Source organism: Mus caroli, unplaced genomic scaffold (assembly GCF_978045245.1).
Source record: "Mus caroli unplaced genomic scaffold, Mus_caroli_1 scaffold_17, whole genome shotgun sequence".
NCBI lineage: Eukaryota > Metazoa > Chordata > Mammalia > Rodentia > Muridae > Mus > Mus caroli.
In genome coordinates this window covers 86,765,877-86,788,699 of record NW_028227272.1, presented here as the reverse complement: position 1 = coordinate 86,788,699, position 22,823 = coordinate 86,765,877, and the positions used below count along the sequence as shown (strand labels likewise).

Here is a 22,823-nt window from a genome sequence, read left to right as displayed (position 1 = left end):
GGAGGGGGGGAGGGGAGGAGGGGGAGGGGGAGGGAGAGCGAGAGCGAGAGGGAGAGCGAGAGGGAGAGCGAGAGGGAGAGCGAGAGGGAGAGCGAGAGGGAGAGCGAGAGGGAGAGCGAGAGGGAGAGGGAGAGGGAGAGGGAGAGGGAGAGGGAGAGGGAGAGGGAGAGGGAGAGGGAGAGGGAGAGGGAGAGGGAGAGAGAGAGGGAGAGAGAGAGAGAGCGCCAGCCTCAGTTCTTATTCCTCACGCAATACAAAATGAAGACAACCTGCCTATCATTTGTGTTGTATTAGGTAGGTATCAAGTGCAATCTAAAGACGATTCAAAGCCTGTGTGAGCATAGTTTTTATGCAAATACCACACTGTTTCCCATAAGAGAGTTGAGCACCCATGGTTTTGGGTATTCTGGGGTCCTGGAGGTCCTGAAACCAGTCCTGTGAGTTACCTAGTAATGGCAACAGCTGGCCTCTATTGTAACAGGCTCCTTGAGGTTGGTGTATGTCAAGCGCACTCTAGGACACGGGACAGTGATCAGGCCTGGCTAGGGTACTGTGACTGAGATAAGAGGCCTTGGTGGCTTAGGCCGGCGTGGTCAGGGGAGACATGGAGACAGGAAGGACTAACAGCATGTGGTTAATCAGAGCGGTGTTAAAAACTTATGATGTTTTCCCTCTGGTTTTTGAAAGGGGCCGGGGGGAGGTGCTTCAATAGAATTTTAAATGTGGAACTTCAATATGTGTGCCACTTGCCTGTGCATAAGGTGGCCAGCTTTCAAATTCCCTAGCCCAGATCCTGTGGTTTCAGAAAACACATTTTAAGACACAGAAGTTTCCTGTATTTTTTGAGTTTTTTTTTTTTTCCTTAACCCGGCCTGAGTCTCAGTCAGCACAAGAGTGAGCGTGTGGCCCCGAGGCTGGCTTATGTGACACCGAGACAGTGGACACAGTGGAGAGCAGAAATTTTGAGCAAAGTATCCCACTGGCTCTCTGCAGAAATGGTCAGAACTAATGGGTGTATAGTGCCACCTAGTGGGAAGGACTGGCAGCTACACATATTTAAAAATAAATGAGCAGGGCTCAACCCCAGCAGAGATGAGCACTGTGGTACTGAGTGAGCATGGTGCTGTCCTGCCATGTCTTGTCAGCTTTCTTTAAATAATTCCATATTTGTAATTGTAGTGACTATATTTTCTGATCTTTAAATCACTACCACTGAAGTCCTCTAATTGGAGAATTTAATTTTGTGAACTGAAGTGTCTAAATAAAATCATATTGAATTATGCCCCCGGACACCCAGGCTGTACGGCCAGTGTTCTAGCTCTAACCCCCATCACATTGTGTCATAGTATACCGCAAAAAAAAAAAAAACAAAAAAAAAAAACCACCAAACCCGTGCTTTCTTCTTGACTGAATAAAATGACATCCTGAAGAGATGGGGCAGGGGTAGCCGTCACCGAGGACTTCGCTTCAGTGACTCAGGATGCAGTACCTATCAAATTCTATGGCTTGAGATTCATTTTCATTTCCAGATCAGTAGAGTTTTCATTTGTCTTCAAATTTGGATTTCAGCTGTAGGTTTTTTACCTAAGAAGGCTCACCCTCCTAACCTTAGGCCTCTTTGGGTTTCACACTGGGCTGGGAGTCACCATGCTGGGACACAGAGAGAGCCATATCACTGGGGCTTGCAAGACTGCATTTAGGGGGGCTGGTGAGATGGCTCAGTGGGTAAGAGCACCCGACTGCTCTTCCAAAGGTCCGAAGTTCAAATCCCAGCAACCACATGGTGGCTCACAACCACCCGTAATGAGATCTGATGCCCTCTTCTGGTGTGTCTGAAGACAAAGACAGCTACAGTGTACTTACATATAATAAATAAATAAATCTTTAAAAAAAAAAAAAAAGACTGCATTTAGACCCTGCCCAGCCCACCCTGGCTTTACAAACATGTTAGAATACTTTCTCACCAGCCTTAGCGCCCTGTTTGTGAAATGGACGTTGTAAGTGTCCCAGGATGGAATGATAAGGCACACAGTTGAAATTCATGTCTTGTGAGTTAGCTCCAGATATATAAAACTGCACTGTCAGCTGATTTAAACATTTTCTGATGCGTGAGCTATATAATACTTTAATCTTGCATTTATACAGAAACACATTCGAGACTATGTTGGGTTTATAGATGGTTGATTGATTTGTGTACTTAACTTTCTTGCTAATTTTGTATAGTTAAGTGGCTAGCCGAGAATCTCATCATGCAGACAGTTTGTATCTACCAGTTGATCCTGCTGTGGATTTCCTCCTGTGGAAATGCTGTGTGAACAGGCAGAGATGTCTAGTACTGTGCAGGCCTTCACTCAGCATATTTATAACCTTCTTTTGATTTGGACGAGTCCCCTGCCCCAGCACTAGAGGGTTTAATGATGGGGGCATTGTGTTTCAGGTCTGTGGTGAATTTAGGGTGCTCTATAGAGTGGTGTGCACGTGGAGAGAGCGTGGTTAGAAGCAGCCTGGTTTCTAAGCTTAGCTGAGCTTGGTGGTGAGAATTGAAGGTTTCTACTCAATAAAAACACTGATGTAACATGAATTTTTGTTCAAGTATCAATTATGAAAAAGCAAATTTACAAAATGCTGATCTGTCCTAAGAAGCTTTTTGCGATGGGCTCCTCACTCGCCCCCCTCTCTCTGATTTGCAGCTTTACAAAGAAATTGAAATCTGTCCAAAAGTCACCCAGAATATCCACATTGAGAAGTCAGACACGGCCGCTGATAATTACGGTAGGTTTTTATTTGTCTTTGGTCTTGGGTGTTTGTGTTTCCAGTTAAAGCATTTCATCTGTAAACAGAACGTGCGCATATTTACAATTCAATAAGAAGCCCTTGGGGACTGTTTTAAACACACATCTGGCTCCTGTGCCATGAAGCGCAGCTGAGCTATGAAAGAGATGAAGGAGACGCTCAACCCGGGCATGGGGAGGAAAGCCTCTGGCCTTCAGTCTCTTAACTTGAATCAATGGGATTCTGCTGCCCTAAGGGGCAAACAGAGGGGCCACAGAGATTACTCAGTGGTTAGAGCACTTGCTGTTCTTAGAGGAACCAAATCGGATGTGAGCACCTTGAGGGGCTTACAGCTGCTTTGAACACCAGCTTCAAGCTATCCAACACCCTCTTCCGGCTTCTGTGGCATCTGCACTTCTGAGTCTCTCTCTCTCTCTCTCTCTCTCTCTCACACACACACACACACACACACAGTGGGGGAATGGTTGGGAGTGAATAGAGAGGTAGATAAATTTTTTTTAGAAGAAAGACATAGTGGGGATGGATTATTTTATTTTCTGTTGTGCATGACGGTGAAGGAAATATCCATTTCCTTATGTTGCCCTTAAACAGGCAGCGCTCTAGCTTTCTCCACAAGGAGAGTTAAAAGCACTTGCTTTGTTGCTGTGTAGTGGTACCCGAGGCCACTGCTGGGTTGTGTGGTATGTGTGCTCTCTGTGGCTGTGACTTATCACAGTGAAATGCCACAGAGCAAAACCGAGGAAGACAAAGGGACAGGAAGAGAGTGTGAGGACAGCAGGCTTAGGCTCCCATATTGCTCTCCCACTGGAGAGAGAGGAGAGACTTGAGTCCCCAGAATCAGGGTGCAGCAACATGTAGTCTATGCTGTTATTGGGGAGCTTGTAGAGACTCAGTCCCAGGCCACGCTGGGAACGCAGGTCATCTAAACACCCATTGCCCGTCACACACCAAAATCCCAGACGGAAAGCAGGCTCCCTCTGAATCACACACTTGTACTGTTTAAACATGCAAGTCACGCTAGAGTGTGGGCAGGTTTCCCTCAGACGTGTGCAGGTCTTTCAAAAACAAACAAACAAACAAACAAACAAACAAACAAAACAACCCCCCCTCCCCCAATACACACAGACCTGCCTGCTGTCATACTTTCCTATATGGCTGTCTACACTCTGCTATCGTTACTGATATCATTAGACTGCTGTTCGCTTAAGCAGTAAAGGAATTAGCCCTTGAGCTCAAGAACTGGGGATCTGGCGAGTGCTATGTTAGGAGAGGTGAGGGTCACTGGAGAGAGCCCAGGCTGCCTGTGGTTTCCCTCTTACACTCTCCTGGCTCAGACTGTTATTTGTTGTCATTTCTCCAGAGCCAGGCCTGGGGCAGCTGTCACCAGAGAAGAGCCTGTGGCTTTGCAGGGGGAAACAGAGGAAGCAGTGAATCAGGTCCTACTCAGTGACAGACAGTGACAGCTCTAAGCAAATCACAGAGTCACCTACTTACAAAGATGTTGATGTGCGTGGGCCTACTGTGTGCTGGAGCTTACAGTTCCTGGTGAAATGTCAAGACCACTGCTCACATGTATTGGAGATCTTTCTCTGAATGCAGCGGTTAACCTTTTAAGTGTTTGGAAACCCCCAAAGCCCCCACAAGGCAGCTGGTATCATGTTCCCTCTGCATCTCCTGCTGTGAGCAGATATCATCGTCTCAAAACACTCATTAGAGAATTGTGGCCTAATGAATAGAACCCAATTTTGTCTCTCTGGCCACTTCCGGTACACCTTCACGCCATTTACTGTTTGACCCTCCCCCACCCCCAACCAAACACATCAGGAAGCCTGGAGGACATCCTCAGTGGCAGAGAATTAATGTTTATAACGGGCTTGATATGCAACAGAAGTGTGGCCTCCATGACGAAAGCCATAATCGGTGGCACTGGCGTAAACAAGCGTCTGCCCTGCTTCTACTTAATGTCTGTCGAGTGGGAGTCAGCCAGTGAGAATCTAGAAAAGTGAGTTCCCACGCTCTGAGACTCTTGGTCTACGACTGAGTGATCTGGGGAACTTAGAAACAGGCACTTGGCACCAAAACACCCACACACGCCTCCATTTTCCTCAGGGGATGAATTATAAGATGTTCCACAAGGGCCTAAAGTTAGAGATGGCACAGAGCTCTATGCCCTGTTTGTTCTTTTTCTCTGCATACCAATCATAAAATTCAATAATAAAAAAAAAATCTGTGTGTGCATTCTGCCTCTGTGTTCATCTGTGTACCATGTGCATGCCTGGTGCAATGGATTGGAGGCCAGAAGAGGGTACTGCAATTAGAGATGACTGTGAGCCACCATGTGCATACTGAGAACCGAACCTGGATCCTCTGGAAACGTAGCCAAGTGCTCTTAATCACTGAGCCGCCTCTCCAACCCCTGATAAAGTTTAACATGTCAGGTGGACACATTGAGAGAGTAGCAGCAATGGGTCATTATAGAGAACAGTTGCAAGAATGTTTTCGGATTAGAGTTGAGAATGGGGCGTGATAGCCACAGAGGGTGAAGCTATCTACGGGCCCGGGTACAGGCGCTGTGTGCTTCAGAGATGTTTGAGGGGCTCAGATTGACACAAAGCGGTTTGGTTTGCCTCTGTTTGAGCTTTGGGGCCACCAGTACTTTCATGTAGCTCACACTCCATTGCTTGGCCGCACCAAACTGATGGAAGAGGTTCTCAGGGGGTCGGGGGGTCTAACCACTTGGTGCCAGTTTCTGAGCCTCACTCTGGAAAACCGTGCTGCATGACGGTGACCTCAGCTAAGCCAGTGTTTGGGCTCCTGTTTGGGCAGCAGCGCATTGGCAGGAAAGAATAGTCCCTGTTGTAGTTACTTTTCTGGTTGCTGTTAGGAGATAACTCTGGCAAAAGCAACCCAGAGGGAAAAAGGTTTATTTCAGCTCACAGCTTGAGGGTGTGGTCCATCATGGGAGAGGGGGTAGGGTGGGGGAGGGGAGTCCTGGCTGCAGGCGTCTGAGGAAGCTGGTACAGTTTATTCCAAGTTAGGAAGCAGAAAGCAACACATGATCACATTCAGCTCCCTCCTCCTTATATCATTCATAAGCTAAGCCCAGAGGATGCTGCCACCCCCCAACGCCCTTTAATTTGGATATGCCAACTTGGATGAACTCAGTCATAGCCAGGGGCTTGTCTCTGAGGTGATTTTAGCTCTTGCTAAAGGGACAATATTAACCGGCATAGCTTAAAATCCTGGATGGTTCGATAGCCTCCGACCTTAGAAACTCCCTTGGCATCTCAACGCAGACCCAGCCAGTCCGCACCAGCCTGAGGTAGCTTTCCTTTATATGAGCCCACATATATGCAGGCTCTTAGTACACACTGACACAGGACATCTCAACAGTATCAAATGCTGCTTTCTATTTTAGGGTGCAAAAGATGATCTGATAGCTCAACTGGCTGAATAAATTTTCAAACAGTAACAGATGGGCCGGGCGGTGGTAAACCCATGCTCTCAATCCCAGAACACAAGAGGCAGAGGTAGGCAGATCTCTGAGTTCAAGGACAGCCAGGACTACACAGAGAAAGAACAACAAAATAAAACAGAAAGAGCAAACACTTGGGAGTTTCTCTCTCCAGGCCACCCCTTAGGTGGCACTCAGGGCTTATTGTAGAGTTAGCTCAGGTTACACAATGTTTAGATTAACCATTCCTGTGCTGTCTCTGAGGGAAGTGTGCACAGGTCAACTCTAGCTTTCCCTTGTCCCAGGGTACTTCTGATGCTATTTTAGCACTTAGTATTTTAGTAGTAGTCGTAGTCGTACACACACGCACCATATGGTATAAGTAAAATATAGAATATATATTTAGTAAATATATTATTTACTAAAATACTTAGTATTTTAGCTGTGATGTCATCCTCATGGGGTGGTGTCTGTACTTACACAGCTATTTTATCCTGGACCTAGTTTTGAATTCTCCGTTGCATATTATGTTGTGGATTTCCTTTGGCCATGGGTGTGAGTATGAGGGATTTCCTGGCAGTTCATCAAATCAGCAGACGGTCTGGTCTCTTCCCGTGGTCTTAATTACTTCCTCTTCTAGGTCCCTAGGCCACATAATCACTCATAACACCTTCCTGCTCTTACAATGGCAGCCTCCTAATTGTTGGCTACCTTAGTTTGATATTGAATCCTTCTGCTCTGGTTGGCAATCATTTTGGCCTTTGTTAAAGTTCGCTGAGCTTGGAGTGTTCCTGTTGCCCTGAAAACCTTTTTTGACTGGCCATAAGAGCATCGCGGTCTTCGTTCGGCGAGGAGTAGTGCTTCCCTTTACACTTGCTGATGTAGGAGACAATTACACAGATCTCACTGCAGTGCCAGTGCGGTACTGTGGTGCAGGCTCCAGGGAGAGGCTCCCCTCTTGGCCCTGTTCCTACATGTTAGTCCTGTGTACATTTGTAAGGTCCCGTCATCCTTGCATGGTCTTTGGAAAGGAAGTTGTGCCCATGGTCCTTTTGTTTACTCTGTTGACAGTCAGAGATTACCTACCATCTTGAGGACTTGAGTGTCTCTCATGTCTCTGTCGTGTACCCAAGTACCTGGTGCAGGATTTCACAGTTCCCTCCAGGGCTCAGGCTGATGGAGCTCCTGCCTCCCTCACTCCTTGGTCAGCAATCTTCCAGCACCAGGAACAGAAGGGAATTCCTGACTGACCATCGTCACCGATGGTTCTAGAGCAGCCTCTGGCTTGGTCTTGTCTTCCAACTAAGCAAGCTGGTTCTCAGCACCTCTCATTAGCAGCTGAATTGCCCCCACCCCATAAGAATGAAAATCAAATTAATAATATAGTGAAGATAAGAAGTTCTGTTTCCCATCTGAGAGAGTTACAGGACTTGGGGTGTTAGCAATGGCTGGTGGCCTTTCTTGGCCACATAGTTTACCTATGTTCTAGTACCATGAACTAAACAGAAAACTTAAACTTTCATTTCGACATTGCTTGAAAGGTCTCTGTGGCTCTCTTATAATAGTGCTCTCCCCCCTTCCCTCCTCCCTTCCTTCTTTCCTCCCTCCCTCCCTCTCTCCCCCACTCTGTCTCTCCTATTTTTTTAAGACAACATTTTCTTCTCCCCTCAGCATTAGTTAATTATTTAATATTCTGATAGTCACTAGAGTATGAAATCAGTTAACCACATTCCAGTATGAAATGGTATGTATAAAGTGAGTTTCAGAACGTGATAAGAAATTAAAGCAATGTCCATACCGCAGTATATCTGGGTGAATACACATCATACCCAGGGACCATATATCCTAAGATGTAGACTGGATGAGGGGAAAAAAAAAATATATATATATATATATATATATATGGGGGGGGGACCCTGATGAGTTAAACCGATCTGCCTGTTTTGTGCCGGGTAAGGAAGAGCGTGGGAAAAGCAAGCCCTTTACCAGGAAACAGGTGAGATGTACTAATGTCCTTTATTCCCACTGGCAGGCTAGTTTGAAGGATGGAGATTAATGGACCTAGTGATATTTATTTTTATAAGTTGTTACTTTTAGAATGATCTAAAAATACATTTTTTTCCACCTGCTGTGTAAAAACAATCTGAACAACAGGAAAAAAAAATTCCAAAGTGTAACCCAAAACTTGTGCTCACAGCAGGTACTTCCTGTTGTCAGCTAAACATTCTGAGCTCTGAGCCCTGGCTTCTGTCTTGTGTTCTGTAGGGTTTTTGCTTTCTTCTGTGGATGAAGATGGCATTCGAAGGCTCTACGTGAACAGTGTCAAGGAAACCGGGTTAGCTTCCAAGAAAGGTAAGACTGGAGCTGGGGATGTTTGGTTTTGCCATTTTGTTTTGCTTTTTGAGACAGGACCTTGATCTGTAGCCAAGGCTGTCTTGGAACTCCTGATGTGGCTCAGGCTGGTCTTGAACTCTTAACTCTTTCTGCATCAGCCCCTACAGTGTTAGGATCTACAGACCTGCCAACTCCCATCTCCCACCCCCCCCCTACCCCAGTGGCCCTTGTTTATCTCAGTTTCCCTTTTGAGAGACACGTTTTCAGAGGGGTTGTGCATAAAGGACTTGTTTCCTTCTGAAGGGTCCCCACGAAGTGGGTTTTACTTCATGAAGTTGGGTGTGAGACTCTGAGCCTGTATCCAAAGGGTTACCGTAAAGTTCTAACTACAGCGGTTGCTTTTTATCCTCTGGGGAGCGCTGGGGCCTGAAGGAAGCAGAGCTTTGGTTATCAGCACTCAGAGGCATGCCTGAACCTGTAGCACCCTCAGAAGCGGCTTTTCCCCCCAGTGTGTCACTTCCTGGAGAGTCTGCAGAAGTTGAATTTCGATCCAGCCTCCTCTGTCGGCTCTCCCCTGTGCTGTGTCTCGCCTGTCTCCTTTGGCCTTCCAAGAGCTTAGCATGCATTCCGGCTGCTTTTGAGCCCTGTGCTCCATCTTTGTATCCTCAGAGTCTCTTCTCAGCCTAGATAACCATGGTCTGGGCCCTCCATATCCATAGGCTGTGCATCTGTGGATTCTACCAACTGCACACTGAAAATCTGCTGGGTGATGGGGTGTTAAGAAAAAGCATCCCCTTCGTCCCTGTCACCGCTCCCTAAGCAACGTCACATGGTCAGCCGTTTTCATAGCATCTATGTTGCTTTAGGTATTGCAGGCTACTCACCGATGATTTAAATACAGCTATTCACAAATATGACTCCACTCTGTCAGTGGATGTAGTTCTGAGGCCATCTTGGAATCCTTCTGCTGAGGGTACCAAGAGAAGATGGAACCCGTGCCCTCCGTTAGCCATAGAATCCCTGTAACAGAATGAACGGTGTGGCTCAAATGCACAGAAATTTTCCCTCCCACCGTTCAAGGGGCTGGAAGACCGAAGTTCAGGTGTTGAGAGGATCGATTCCTTTCAGAGCCTCAGGGAGGAATTTGTCAGCTGTCTCTTGGACCTGGTGGCTGCCAGCTATCCCCAGAGGTCCCTGGTTTGCAGCTGGTGTTCCTGGGGTTTTTCCTTTGTACTCAACACGGCCATTTCTCTGTGTCCCTAACCTTTCTGTGGCAGCCTTCTAAGGAGAGATCCCTTGCTTTAACAGTTATCCCTAGTTTCCATGAGGTCTGTCTCCGGTTTATTTTGACTTATCATGTCTATATCATATACTTCTAACGATTATTTCAGTTATCTCCATGATATGTGCCTGGCGCTCTTGTCGAGAAAGGTTGCTTCCCGATGTTGTAGGTAGACACGATTGTTTTGTTTTGAAGGGGGCACTGTTCAGCTCATTATACTTATAAAAGCATGAAGCGGGTCAGTAAGGCTTAGAGACTACCTTCCTTTCATTCTTGGTATGGAACTTTTAGTTTCCTCGAGGCAATGGGAAAATAATACAGGTGCCTAGCACGTCTCCTCAGCTGTACTTAGCTGTGGTTAACCAAGTCTGTTGTTAAGAGCTCTGAATGGACAAAGGATGCTGATTTTTCCTGCCTCCATCCCTGCAGTAGCTGAGTATAGTACTACCGGGTGTTTGGCAGCCTGTGAGTTCCCTGTGCGGGTCACTCCTCCCTGTGCTGTAACAGTCAGAAAATCACAATCTCCAGTCTCCCCATACATAGACAGGGTGAAGGTGAAATAAATGTAAGGGAATCGTTTATGAGCTAGCTGTCATGAGGAGAGCCTCTTTTATCTTCCTTGGGTGTTTTCTACGCCTACAGGCAGGCTGGAGGCCAGAGCTTGTGGGGGTGCTAAGCTTTGTCTCTGCTCTTGGCTGAGACTGGGGAGAGGGGGGCTCATTCCCCTCCAGACCTGATGACTGATCTTTATCTCTGTCAGCAGGATGAGCGAGCTGTTGGTGAGGCCGGGGTGGGGGATCTTCTGGCGTTAGTCACATCCTGTTTCTTTGACTCTGTTGTCTCCAAGTCACTCTACACATGGCAGGCAGTGCCAGGATGAGGCACTCAGGGCGTTAGATCCAGCAGTTGATGAAATCATACATCCCAACACACCCCCTCCAGGGCTCACTGCGGGCCACACATCCCATTTGTGGGGTCTGAGAACCAACTAAAGCCCTTCCCCAGATTCCTTCTGCTCTTCCAGTTTGGCTTGAGTCTGTTGTTCAGCCAGCCTTTGATGCCTGTAATCTGTGAGATAGCTGCTTCTCCACACTCATCAAGTCCAAGTTCTTTGACCACCTGTTAGCGTGTAGAACGGAACTCTGACTGGCTTTGGGAACACGGCCTTGTGCCTGCATCCTGGTTAAAATGGCCAGAATCTGTGTTTGAGAAGAGAGACCGGGGGAACGCTGCTTACGTGGACCTGGACATCTGTCGCATGAACACACATACCCCTTCATTACCTTGGTCAGCCTGCCACCCTGGACTCTGGCTCTAAAGCACTGCATGTGGGTCTCTTGTTCCCACTCCTGCCCATTGCTCTTCACACGCAGGCTACTTGTAGTTGGGTCTCATGTTGGTCGCTCTAGCAGAAGTGGCTCCTTGTGCCTTTGTGTGCCTTTTGACCCTTCACACACACACACCCTCATCAGGGTCCTGTTCGTTTGTTTTGGACAGTCATTCTCGATTGGAGATCACAAAAGAGCCATTTGTCATTTATCCATGATATATATTTTCATGATGGCCTCACAGGACATAGCCTGAATGAGAAAGACATATGTCATCTTACTCTAAACAATTTGGATGTTACATATAGCTTTCTTTTTAAAAAAAAAAAGATTTATTTGATTGTTTGTTTATTATTTATTATGTGTACAGCATTTTGCCTGCATATATGCCTGCATGCCAGAAGAGGGCACCAGGTCTTATAGATAATTATGAGCCACCATGTGGTTGCTGGGAATTGAACTCAGGACCTCTGGAAGAACAGACCTCTTGACCTCTGAGCCATCTCTCCAGTCCCCTAGATACAGTTTTCAGAGTCCGTTCTTATTTCCAGGGTCAGTCGAGGATGAATAACAATATGAAGAGCCAGTGTCTGTTGAGTATTCTCAGGCTGCTCCATGTCCATTCAGTGTCTAGCCACATGATTAGCTTCATTTCTCCTCTCTCTCTCTCTCTCTCTCTCTCTCTCTCTCTCTCTCTCTCTCTCTCTCACACACACACACACACACCCCATTTCTTGCACGAGAGGCTGAGGCTGGGGCTGACTCAGTAATGGCCAAGGGCCACAAAGCCGGGCCATGTCGCAGCTGTGACAGACAGGACTCAGTGAGGCGCTGGTAGCACAGTACTGCTGACGGCCCCTCTCTTCTTATTGCCCATCCCGAGAAGAACGCATCTGTGTTGTCTTCCCCGTGTTGCCATAACAAACTACTGGAAGCTCAGTGGCTTACAGCAGCAGCAGTTGATAATCTTGCTCTTCTTCTCCCCCCTACCCCCTAGGGTTCTTTTGGAGAGAAACTTCTCTGGTCTTATCCAGTTTCTAAAAGTCCCATCCTTTTGTGTGTTTGTGGCTGTAACACTGTTGGGCCTAGGGCCCAACAGACAGACTCCAATGTCTCCTGGTCCCAACAGCAAAGATCTTCCCTCTAGGGAAAATGGCACGCACACACGCACATGCACATGTGCACACGTGTATGCACCGAAACCAAACACCAACACTGCATATATTGTTTTTTTATTTTCTGTTTAAATATTATACTGCTCTATATTTTAACTCAGAAGTGAGTTGTTTAGGGCTAGAGGTTAAAGCTGCACTTTCCCCGGACCCTGAGGTCATAGGCAGGGGGAGTGATAACAACTGCATTGAATTCTGTAAATTGTCATCTCTATACGAATTTGGGGGTGGTGGTGGAGACAAAAACAGCAGCCTAACTTCTAGTGATAGAAAGAAGCAACTTCCTGCATTTTAGTTCCGTAAAAATGATCAAGAGCTACACGGGTGTACAGTACGCTGTTGCCGGTGTTCCCAGAGACCGGCGTCTTGGAGAGTCAACCAGAATTGGCATTTGAAAAGGAAAATCGGCAGATGCTTAGAACATGTTGAAGAAGTAGCGATTGTTTAGGTGATTCTCTGGGGTCAGAAGAGGAGGGGTAAAGCAGTGTTTCTCAGCCCGAGAGGCTGCACATCAGGTATCCAGCTCATCAGAGTCATCCGTTATGATTCACAGCAATAGCAAAGTTACATTTATAAATAGCAAGACGATAATTTTATGGTTGGGGTCAGCACAACATGGGGAGCTGCATTAAAGACCCAGAGCATTAGGAAAGCTGAGAGCCAGGGCTCTAGAGTCTTCTCAAACCTGTGTGAGCGCTGCAGCCTGCTCCCAGCAGCCCTGGGGCTGAGACTCCTAGCAGGAGAGGAGCCGGGCAGGCCCCTCCTGACAGAACTTCTAAGTTGTTATGCTCTGATCTGTGTGACATTAAAACTTTCCCATCATGCGTTGGCAGGCCTGAAGGCGGGGGATGAGATTCTCGAGATCAATAATCGTGCTGCTGGTACCCTGAACTCATCTATGCTCAAAGATTTCCTCTCACAGCCCTCCCTGGGCCTCCTGGTGAGGACCTACCCTGAGCCAGAGGGAGGCGTGGAGCTGCTGGAGAACCCTCCGCACCGAGTGGACGGCCCTGTGGACCTTGGCGAGAGCCCCCTCGCCTTCCTCACCAGCAACCCAGGTATGCTGTGCCCAGGGCTGCGCTTCACCCATCCATGCCTGGGGAGGCACCGCAGTCTGCCCACCTCAGGGCTCGCTCCTGCAAACCCGGGAAGGTCCTAGTGAGTGAAGCTGGTAGCCGGCCCTGTGCTTCTTGTTGGCACTTCAAAGGGAGAAAGAAGGTTTTTTTTTGTTTTTGTGGAATGACTGCTTTGCTACAGGTCTGCTGGTCCCACTCAGAAAAGCTTTGTTTCTTTTGCTCTCTTGCTCATTGTCATCTTGGAGAGAGGTGAGTGTGGGCCACCATTTCATGGTTGTGGAGAGAGATGGGATCGCATCAGATCCTGGGATGCTGAATCCTACTTTAGCCTTCTCCGTCTCGCTCCCCTGACTCTGCCCCGCCTTGCTCCTTTTCCACCCTGAGAGAAGTTGGATGCTTTGTGAGGAAACTTGTCCAGCAGGCATTTGGTTAACTTGGCTCCCTGAACATGAACTGGGTCAGTGGGAAGCCCTGCCCACCCTGACCCGTCCCCTACCCCTCCCGAGTTTCTTCCCTGCGCCTTCTGATGCTCATTCTGATGGAAGCAGTTGGGTGCCTTCGAAGCCTTCCTGGGATCCCCACAGAGTTAGTGCCCACCCATAAAGCCAGCTCTATGACCCGCCGTGTGTGTCTGTGGGCAGCAGCTGTAGTATGCTATTTGGTTTGCTGGGTTGGTTTCTAAGTTGTTCTGACAGGCTCTCACTTTGTAGCCTGGTCTGGCTTGGAACCCCTTGAATAGCCTAGGTTGGTCTCGAACCTGAGATTTCCCTGCCTCAGCTTTCTCAGTGCTGGGTGAGAGGACAATGCCTCCATGCCTGGCTCGGCTCATGTGATCCTTGCCTTCCTTGCCTCTGTGTGTGTGTGTGTGTGTGTGTGTGTGTGTGTGTGTGTCTGTCTGTCTGTCTGTCTGTCTGTCTCTCCGGCTTGCATGTCTGTTTTCTGAGACCGGGTGTCTTTTCTTCATCCTTGCCTTCCACTTCTTTGGACTTAGCTTTCCATACAGGTGACGGGAGCGAGTGAGTGGGCAGAGGGGCTGTGCAGTCTGTGCTAGGATCTGGGTTGACTTGCTAGTCTTGGTTTCAGAATTATCTTCCTCCCCCTGTTTTCAGGGGGAGGAAAGAAGCGTGAGGCAGTGGGGGTGTCTCATGCGAGCAGGGCAGCGGCGGCGGCGGCAGTGGGTCTCTAGTGTCAGCGTCTGCCTTGGGTGTCATTCATCGCCATTGTCAGGTTATATTCTGCAGCTTTGCTGCTTAAGCGAGAAGCCCTGTGATCACTCACGGTTTTGTTTAGCGGCTCTTGGAAGAGTTTGATAATTTGAAGATTCAGAAACTCGATTGATTGTGCTTAGTTACTGCTGACCTCCAGGACTGCCCTCTCATAGTGGCTCTCACACTTCAAAAGCTTGGTGAATGCCAAGGAAAGGGGATTAAAACCATGGAGGCCAAGCCAGGCGTGGTGGCACACGCCTTTAATCCCAGCACTCAGGAGGCAGAGGCAGGCGGATTTTTGAGTGCGAGGCTAGCCTGGTCTACAAAGTGAGTTCCAGGACAGCCAGGGCTATACAGAGAAAACCCTGTCTTGAAAAACCAAGGAAAAAAAAAAAAAAAAGAAAAAACCATGGAGGAAGCCCGTCCTCTCAGACGGCCACAAGGTGGCACTTGTAATCCTACAAAACAACCCGCTGCCTCTATTCTGAGACCAAATGAACCACTTGAAGTGCGATTCGATTGTTTAAGGATTTCATGAGCAGGCACACAAGATAAGCGTGTGTGACAGTGTTTGGACGGGCTATCAGTGTCATTTCTGTTGTGTATAGATACAAATGCATAACTGCAATATTGTAATCCACACACAGAAATCGGGTCACCCCGCCTGATTTTAAGTAACTCGGATCCCCCTGTTCAAGTCTTGGCTTGGATTCTCTCCCCATCGCAGCAGCAGATTGAGTGGTGATGGGGACTCCAGGTCCGCAAAGTCAGAGAGTACCATGCTCTGGCTCCTTAGAGATAAAGCTGTACGCCTTTGTTTTACTCGGACTCTCACACAAACGGCTCCCTTATTTACTGTTACTGTCTATTCCCTCCTGAAAAGGCCATTTATATCTGCACAGATTATGTCCAGGAGTGTCTCTAAGGGATTGTTTACTTCCGAAACTGTGGAGTCCACATTAGCCAATAGTCAATAAGTATCCTAGTGAGCCCCCTCCACTATTTGGAAACCTTCTGCCTCAGCCTGTTGAATACTGAGATACAGTAAACGAGACGCAGTTGCGTTTAGTGAGAGGTGTTCTGGCCTGTGTGAGTCTGTTTTAGAAGAATCTGGGTGTATTCTGTGTATATACTAATCTCCTTGCCTTTGATGGAGCCTTGAACATGGCACTGGCTTTCCTGTAACCCTCCATAGACCAGGCACCTGTGGAGGCTCCGTGCCGAACCTACTGAACTGACCCTGGTCCAGAACAGCAGAGCTGCAACTTTGGCGTCTCCTGGAGGAGATGCATCCTCTCCTTTGTTTTTTCCTAACCAACGGCTGTGACTTGGGGCTCTGCCTTCTGAGTGCTTCCGCTTCCTGATCCTCACTTAACAGAGGAAGATGATAGGGGAATCGAGGAAACAGGATGTGATATCCAGCCAGCCTGCCCCACAGCAAGGCAGAGATAACACACACTCAGCAGATGACCGTACTGAGCACAGAGCGGTCGGACAATGGGTAGGCTGGACTCCAGCCTCGGGCTAAATTTAGAAGTAACTAAAAATAAAAGCCATCCTAAGTAATGAGTCTGGGGTTTAGTGCTGAGGTGTCTTTAAGATGGTCACCTGGACACGAAACCCAAGTGGGGAGCAAGAACACCCCAGGGACTCTGAGGCCCACGTGAGCCCCGATACTGACTGACTGCCTTGCATGCAGACTTGACTAGGCCTCCCCCGAGAGCCGTGACTGAAGGTTGTGATTCTCTTTCAAGCCACGGTTATTTTTGAACCTCTTTCTCATATAGGCGCTTAAACCCTGTAGGTAGGAACATCAGACTGATGGTTAAAAATAGGCCTCGGACCAGGTTCTTGGGAACCGTGTTCATTTTGATGTTAGCCCGTTGGCCCTATGGGTCCCAATTCAACACTCTGTGCAGTGTCCTCGTTACAAAGTGGAGACAAGAGGACACTGCCACCTTGCTAGGTCTGTGCGATGGTTAAACGAACGAGTCAATAAAGTGTTTGCACTAATGGTGAGTATACGAGAAACCGTTTTCATCCTAAGCCAACCGCTGTCACCGAGCACATGGGGACTGTCTGACCGATAACCAGTCCCTGCTCCTCCCCACCTGCTCTTCCAGTTCCACCAGCAGCAAGTGGCTTTGTGAATGTCCCCGTGCTTACAGTTTCTGGGTGGCGAGGAGTTCTGTGTTCCTGAGCACAGAGGCCTCCGGGAGCCTTTTGCACAGCTCTGAGTCCCTAGGTCTCTTGTGTGAGTGATTCCCATACGTGTCTAGAGTTGGATCCCTGTAGTCCACCAACCAACTCTCCCTGTTCGTAGACTTGTTTTTCTGTCCTGGGTTCTAGTGACAAGCAGAGCCTGATACCATTTCAGGATCCACATCATTGACATTTTTATGTTGGAAATCTGTTAACTGACCACGGAGTACATTTTCTCCTTACTTTGTAAGCATATATAATATGGCATAGGATAGAGATCAAGAAATTTATCAACGGAACAAGGCTACTTGCCATAGTAATTATGCAGAAAACCAACTTCTATGCAAGTTGTAAGTATTATCATTAGCATTTGGGGGTCTCCTTTCAGAAGTTTTAAGCATATGTTTAGGGCCAGGAATGGTGATAGAAGCCTGTCATGCTGTCACTTGGGTGACAATCTTAAGTAATGTAGTAACTAGACCAGCCAAGACTATGTAGCAAGACCTTCTTATACACACACACACACACACACACACACACACACACACACACACTCTTTCAAAAGTCTGTCGCTCTTAAGTTCTGTTATTAGAGCTGGCATTCATTTCGGTGGCCATGCCTCTCTGATGCAGCCTCCCTAGATGACTCCTTGACTGACTCAGGTGAAGCAGGCACCTTGCATTATCCCAGTGAGGAGCCTGGGCTTCTGTAGTAAAGACACCAGGCTCTCTAGCAGGACATTCGCTGCTTCTTATTTGGTAAGTGGCTAGAGAGAGCTGAGCCTGGGTGACTGACATCCGCCAGTGGCACATTAGAGCCCATTCAGACCAGGCCCAGATTGGAGAGCCCGAGACCCTTCAATAAGCTTTTTGCACATCTGTCTGCTGCTAAGAGGAAGCTGTGGATCACAGCGAGCGCAGATGCACCTCCTGCAGGAAGTAGATTCCCTGGCATCTGGGGCACAGGAAAGGCCCTGTAAGACTAAGGCACTCGGGTTCAATGGAGGACTTGTTTGCCCCAGGCATGGACAGCGCCAGATCTGCCTGGCCAGTCAGTACTTTCTGTGCAATACACAGATGGAAGGCTCTGTTTTGTTCTGCTGTTCCATGGAGATTTCTGAGGGAGCAGGGAGAAGCACCACAAAAGAGCAAGTGCTTAGCTCTGTCTTCCTGCAAACAAATCTGGTCCAGTCCAGTAGATTCCCTGATACCCGGCCACATGCACACGGTCCCTGTTTGTTTGGCGATAAAGTTTGCAGCCATGTGTGCCTTGTAAGCTGTTGGCACCCTTGCTTTCTGTCGCTTAGTCTCTGTGGGTCCTGCTGGGGTATGGAGGATCTAAACGCCTTGTCTTGATTTGCAGCGAGAGTTGGTCGATGGCGTCTGTCAGATTCAGTGTCTGTATGGGAATTAATTTTGCAGACTGGGGGGGGGGAGAGGGAGGCGCCTTCATTTTATGTTTTTAAAAATCCTTAGTGTTGGAGTTGAAGAGATGGCTAAGCAGTTAAGAATGGCTGTTTATCTTGCAGAAAAACCAGGTTTAATCCCCAGCACCCACATGGTGGCTTACAACTGTCTGTAATTCCAGTTCTAAGAGATTGGATACCCTCTTCCAGCCTCTCTTGACGTCAGGGGTGCACACATCAATACAGGCGAAACACCGGTGCACATAAAATAATAATTTTAGAAATCATTAATGTTCTTTATGGTTTATTTCTCTACAAGGTCATGAGATCAGTCATGCCCAAATCCGCAGTCTTTATGACTTTTTCTGTAATCCTTTCATTACATTTCTGTTTTATGTACTCGTGTACGTGTGCACACGATGCTTACACATTTATTATGGTCCATATGTCCCACTAAACCGAGGGTCTCCAGAAGGAGGATTTGAATATGGGAAGATGATGTCCCCTTTCTGTTTGGACTCCCATTCTATGCCTTCCCCTCAGCATTCCTGAAGCTGGCCATTGTCACTTCCTCTGTCCTGTTTCTTAGGTCATCAGCGCACAGCCCTGACCGGTTTAGTGGTTATTGTTACAGAGTGTCTCACTGCAAGACAGCCTTGGTCCTCTGTAACCTGGCAGTGTAGGCCAGCCTCAGGGGGCTGGAGACCGCTGTGTTCCTCTGCAGGCTCACAGAGCTGGTCTGGGGCTGGTATGAGGCTGCGTGATTGACCCTGCTCTTGTCTGTGTGTAACTGGGTCTCTGTTACATGAGCCCCATATACACTGGGTCTCCAGTGGGGCCCTCCTCTCCACGAAGCTCTTCATCCCTGAGACCGTGGTTTGAAGTTTCTTTGCACGGCGGGCAAGAACGGGAGCTGTGCAACCACTTGGGCCCTGGCTAGAAACGTGTGGATTTTCACTTAGACTCTTTCCTCTGGTCAAAGCAAGCATTGCCCCAGCCCAGCGCTGGGCTTCAAGTAGGGTAAGAGGAACTGAGCTCCTGACTTTTACAAGCCCAGACCTGTATTGTACGCCCTTACCTTCTCTCTTGCTAGTTGTATTTGCCCCATATATTTTCTGCGGAGAGACTTAAAACTTAAATGTTTGACATTTCTGTTTGTGTCCAGCCCGTGCTGGTTTTCTGGGAATGGCGTGAGTAGAACCCAGTGTTTTCTTTCCTTCCTTTTTTCCTTCCAACATGGGCCATCAAGGCACTCCCCGAATTTGTCAGATGTTTGTTCCTTTCCTGACTGCCCTGGAGCATCTGCTGAGTGCCACACTTCTACCCAGGGGCAGGGGCTCTTCTGAGCAGTCCCTTCTATGCCTGTGTTATCTTACTGTGAGTTTATCTTGGGTTTTCCTCTGGCAGGGAAAGTACCTCAATCTTGTTGTTCTTCTCCTGTACTGTCTTCGGTGTCAGTGGACTTTTATTTAAAAGAAAAAAAAAAGTTAGTTCTAGGAAAGATGCCGCCAGTGTGGTCGGCCTGCATGCAGCTATCCCTCAGTGGGTGGCTGCTTGTGTAAATGGCTGGTCCCTGGGACCAGGGTTATGAAGTCACTCGTGAGTCAAGCTTAGCAGTTATAAACGTCTGTATCCTCCGTGTCCTAACAGAGTCTGTCGGATTTACTCATTTACAGAGCGTGCTGTGTGCTTGGTTGTGCTCCCCGTGTCTTGACTCTTCTCTGTGTGTTCCTGGCCATTCCGTGGGGCTTTGCTTTATACTGTGTTTAAGTCTTTAATGTGTTTTAGCAGATTCGTGTATTCTGACCTGCTTCTGCGATCTCATTTCTGTCTCTATGATCTCATTTCATTTGTCTTACTTATATTCCCTTCTCTTTCCTGAATTGCATTTAAAAATTCCGTTTATAACTTATGTAACCTGTCCCTGATCTTTGTTTGCTCTTGCAGTTTGGAAATGAATTTCCCCCTCCCCATTTTATTCACTTTACATCCCGATCACAGACCCCCCTTCCCTCTTCTCCCACTCCCACCCTTACAAATCCCTCCCCTTGCTGCTCCCTCCCCTGCCTTGGATTACACCCACCACTGTGGAACATCTGTCCCAGCAGGACTAGGTGCATCCTCTCCCACTGAGGTCCAACCAGGCCGTTCAGGTAGGAGAAAGGGGATCCAATGGCTGGGAGCAGAGACCAAGATAGCCCCTGCCCCACTTCTTAGGGGACCTACATGAAGACCAAGCTGCACACCTGCTACAAATGTGTAGGGGGCCTAGGTACAGCTGCTGCATGATGCCTGGTTGGTGGCCCAGGCTTTGTGGGTCCCCATGGTCCCAAGTTATTTGACTCTGTGCGTCTTCTCGTGGTGTTCCTGACCCCTTGACTTGTTCACTTCTATCTCTCACTCTTCCACCTGACTCCCCAGGCTCCACCTGATGGTCGGCTGTGGGTCTCTGTATCTGCCTCCATCCACTGCTGGACACTTAGGCTAGGCTCCTGTCTGCAAGCATATCATTAATAGGATCAGGGGTTGACTCTGCCATGGGATGGGTCTCAAGTTGGAGCAGTCATTGGTTGGCTATGTCCTCAGTCTCTGCTCCACCTTTATCCTTACACTTCTTTTTTTTAATTTTTAATATTTTTTATTACATATTTTCCTCAATTACATTTCCAATGCTATCCCAAAAGTCCCCCATACCCTCCCCCCCCACTTCCCTACCCACCCATTCCCATTTTTTTGGCCCTGGCGTTCCCCTGTACTGGGGCATATAAAGTTTGTGTGTCCAATGGGCCTCTCTTTCCAGTGATGGCCGACTAGGCCATCTTTTGATACATATGCAGCTAGACACAAGAGCTCCGGGGTACTGGTTAGTTCATATTGTTGTTCCACCTATAGGGTTGCAGTTGCCTTTAGCTCCTTGGGTACTTTCTCTAGCTCTTCCATTGGTGGCCCTGTGATCCATCCAACAGCTGACTGTGAGCATCCACTTCTGTGTTTGCTAGGCCCCGGCATTGTCTCACCTTGCACTTCTATAGGCAAGACAGATTTTGGGGTCGAGGTTTTGTGGGTGGGTTGATGTCCCCCTCTCTCCTCTGGAAGTTGGACATGATTCTTTGGGGGCGGGAGTATTTTATTTATTTACATTTCAAATGTTATCCCTTTTCCCTATTCCGCACTCCCTCCTGCTTCTAGGAGGGTGTACCCCTGCCCACCCACCCACTCCTGCCTCCCTGTCCTGGCATTCCCCTACACTGGGGCATTGAGCCTTCATGGGATGAAGGACCTCTTCTCCCATTGATGTCCCACAAGGTCATTCTCTGCTACATATGCAGCTGGAGCCATGGGTCCCTCCATGTGTACTCCTTGGTTGGTGGTTTAGACCCTGGGAGCTCTGGTTGGTTGATATTATTGTTCTTCCTATGGGGTTGGAAACACCTTCAGCTTCTTCAGTCCTTTCTCTAACTTTTCCATTGGGGACTCCGTGATTAGTTTAGTGGTTGGCTGCAAGTATCCACCTCTGTATTTGTCAGGCACTGGCAGAGACTCTCAGAGACAGCTATATCAGACTCCTGTCAGCAAGCACTTCTTAGCATCCACAATAGTGTTTGGGTTTGGTAACTGTATATGGGATGGATTCCCAGGTGGGGCAGTCTCTGGATGGCCTTTCCTTCAGTCTCTGCTCCACACTTTGTCTCTGTATTTGCTACTGGACATGATTCTTAACCTAGAAGAAACCAAAGTTAGTTTTTCTACTGGCGTCTTGATGAATAAAATGACTGCGCAGAGCCTTAATCACCCTCAGCTTTGTTTAATCGAATCTCCATGAGATATTTTACACCCAGACGTCTTTTTGGGGAGAGGAGGTGGGGCTTTATATTTTAAACCTTACCTGTGTGTTAGCATTTTATTATTTCAACTTCCATACCAGATTTTTAAAAAAGATTATATGTTTATTCTTTCTCCCCTGAAGTACATCTTTTAGAGATTTTGTGTGTGTGTGTGTGTGTGTGTGTGTGTGTGTGTGTGAGGTAAATGTGCTTAACCCTGTTTCTTATTTGTTTGGTTTTTTTTGTTTTTTTTTCAAGACAGGGTTTCTCTGTATAGCCCTGGCTGTCCTGTAACTCACTTTGTAGACCAGGCTGGCCTCGAACTCAGAAATCCGCCTGCCTCTGCCTCCCGAGTGCTGGGATTAAAGGCGTGCGCCACCACGCCTGGCTTTAACCCTGTTTCTAAGAACTTCTTATTGCAGTCTCTGTTTTGAGAGTCTTCTGCTGTTTATTCATGTGTTTATTTGTTTATCGGTTTCCAGGGACGGAATTTGGAGCCTCCCTGTTGCTAGCCAAGGACTTTACTACTGAGCTCTACACGCCCAAACTGTGTGTGCTTTGTTTGTTTGTTTTGTTTGTTTTATTATGGTATTTGTTGTGTTTGTGGATGCGTGCCTAAGTGTATATCTGTTTACCACATGTGTACAGTGTCCTGGGGCTGTAGTTACAGGTGGTTGTGAGCTGTCGTGTGGGTGCTGGGGATCACACCTGGTTCCTTCAGAAGAGCAGCCAGTGCTCTTCACTA

At 47.8% G+C, this 22,823-nt stretch overlaps 1 protein-coding gene across 6 annotated transcripts in view; it reads left to right on the top strand.

Annotated features, from left to right (window-relative positions):
- Tiam1 (TIAM Rac1 associated GEF 1) overlaps window positions 1-22,823 on the top strand; it is a 349,838-nt gene that overhangs the window by 290,096 nt on the left and 36,919 nt on the right. For all 6 annotated transcript variants that reach the window (XM_029470566.2, XM_029470562.2, XM_029470564.2 and 3 more), the window contains 3 exons: window positions 2,691-2,772; window positions 8,513-8,599; window positions 13,197-13,421. In XM_029470566.2, coding sequence (XP_029326426.1) covers window positions 2,691-2,772; window positions 8,513-8,599; window positions 13,197-13,421 — 394 coding nt within the window. The remainder of the gene's footprint in view (window positions 1-2,690; window positions 2,773-8,512; window positions 8,600-13,196; window positions 13,422-22,823) is intronic.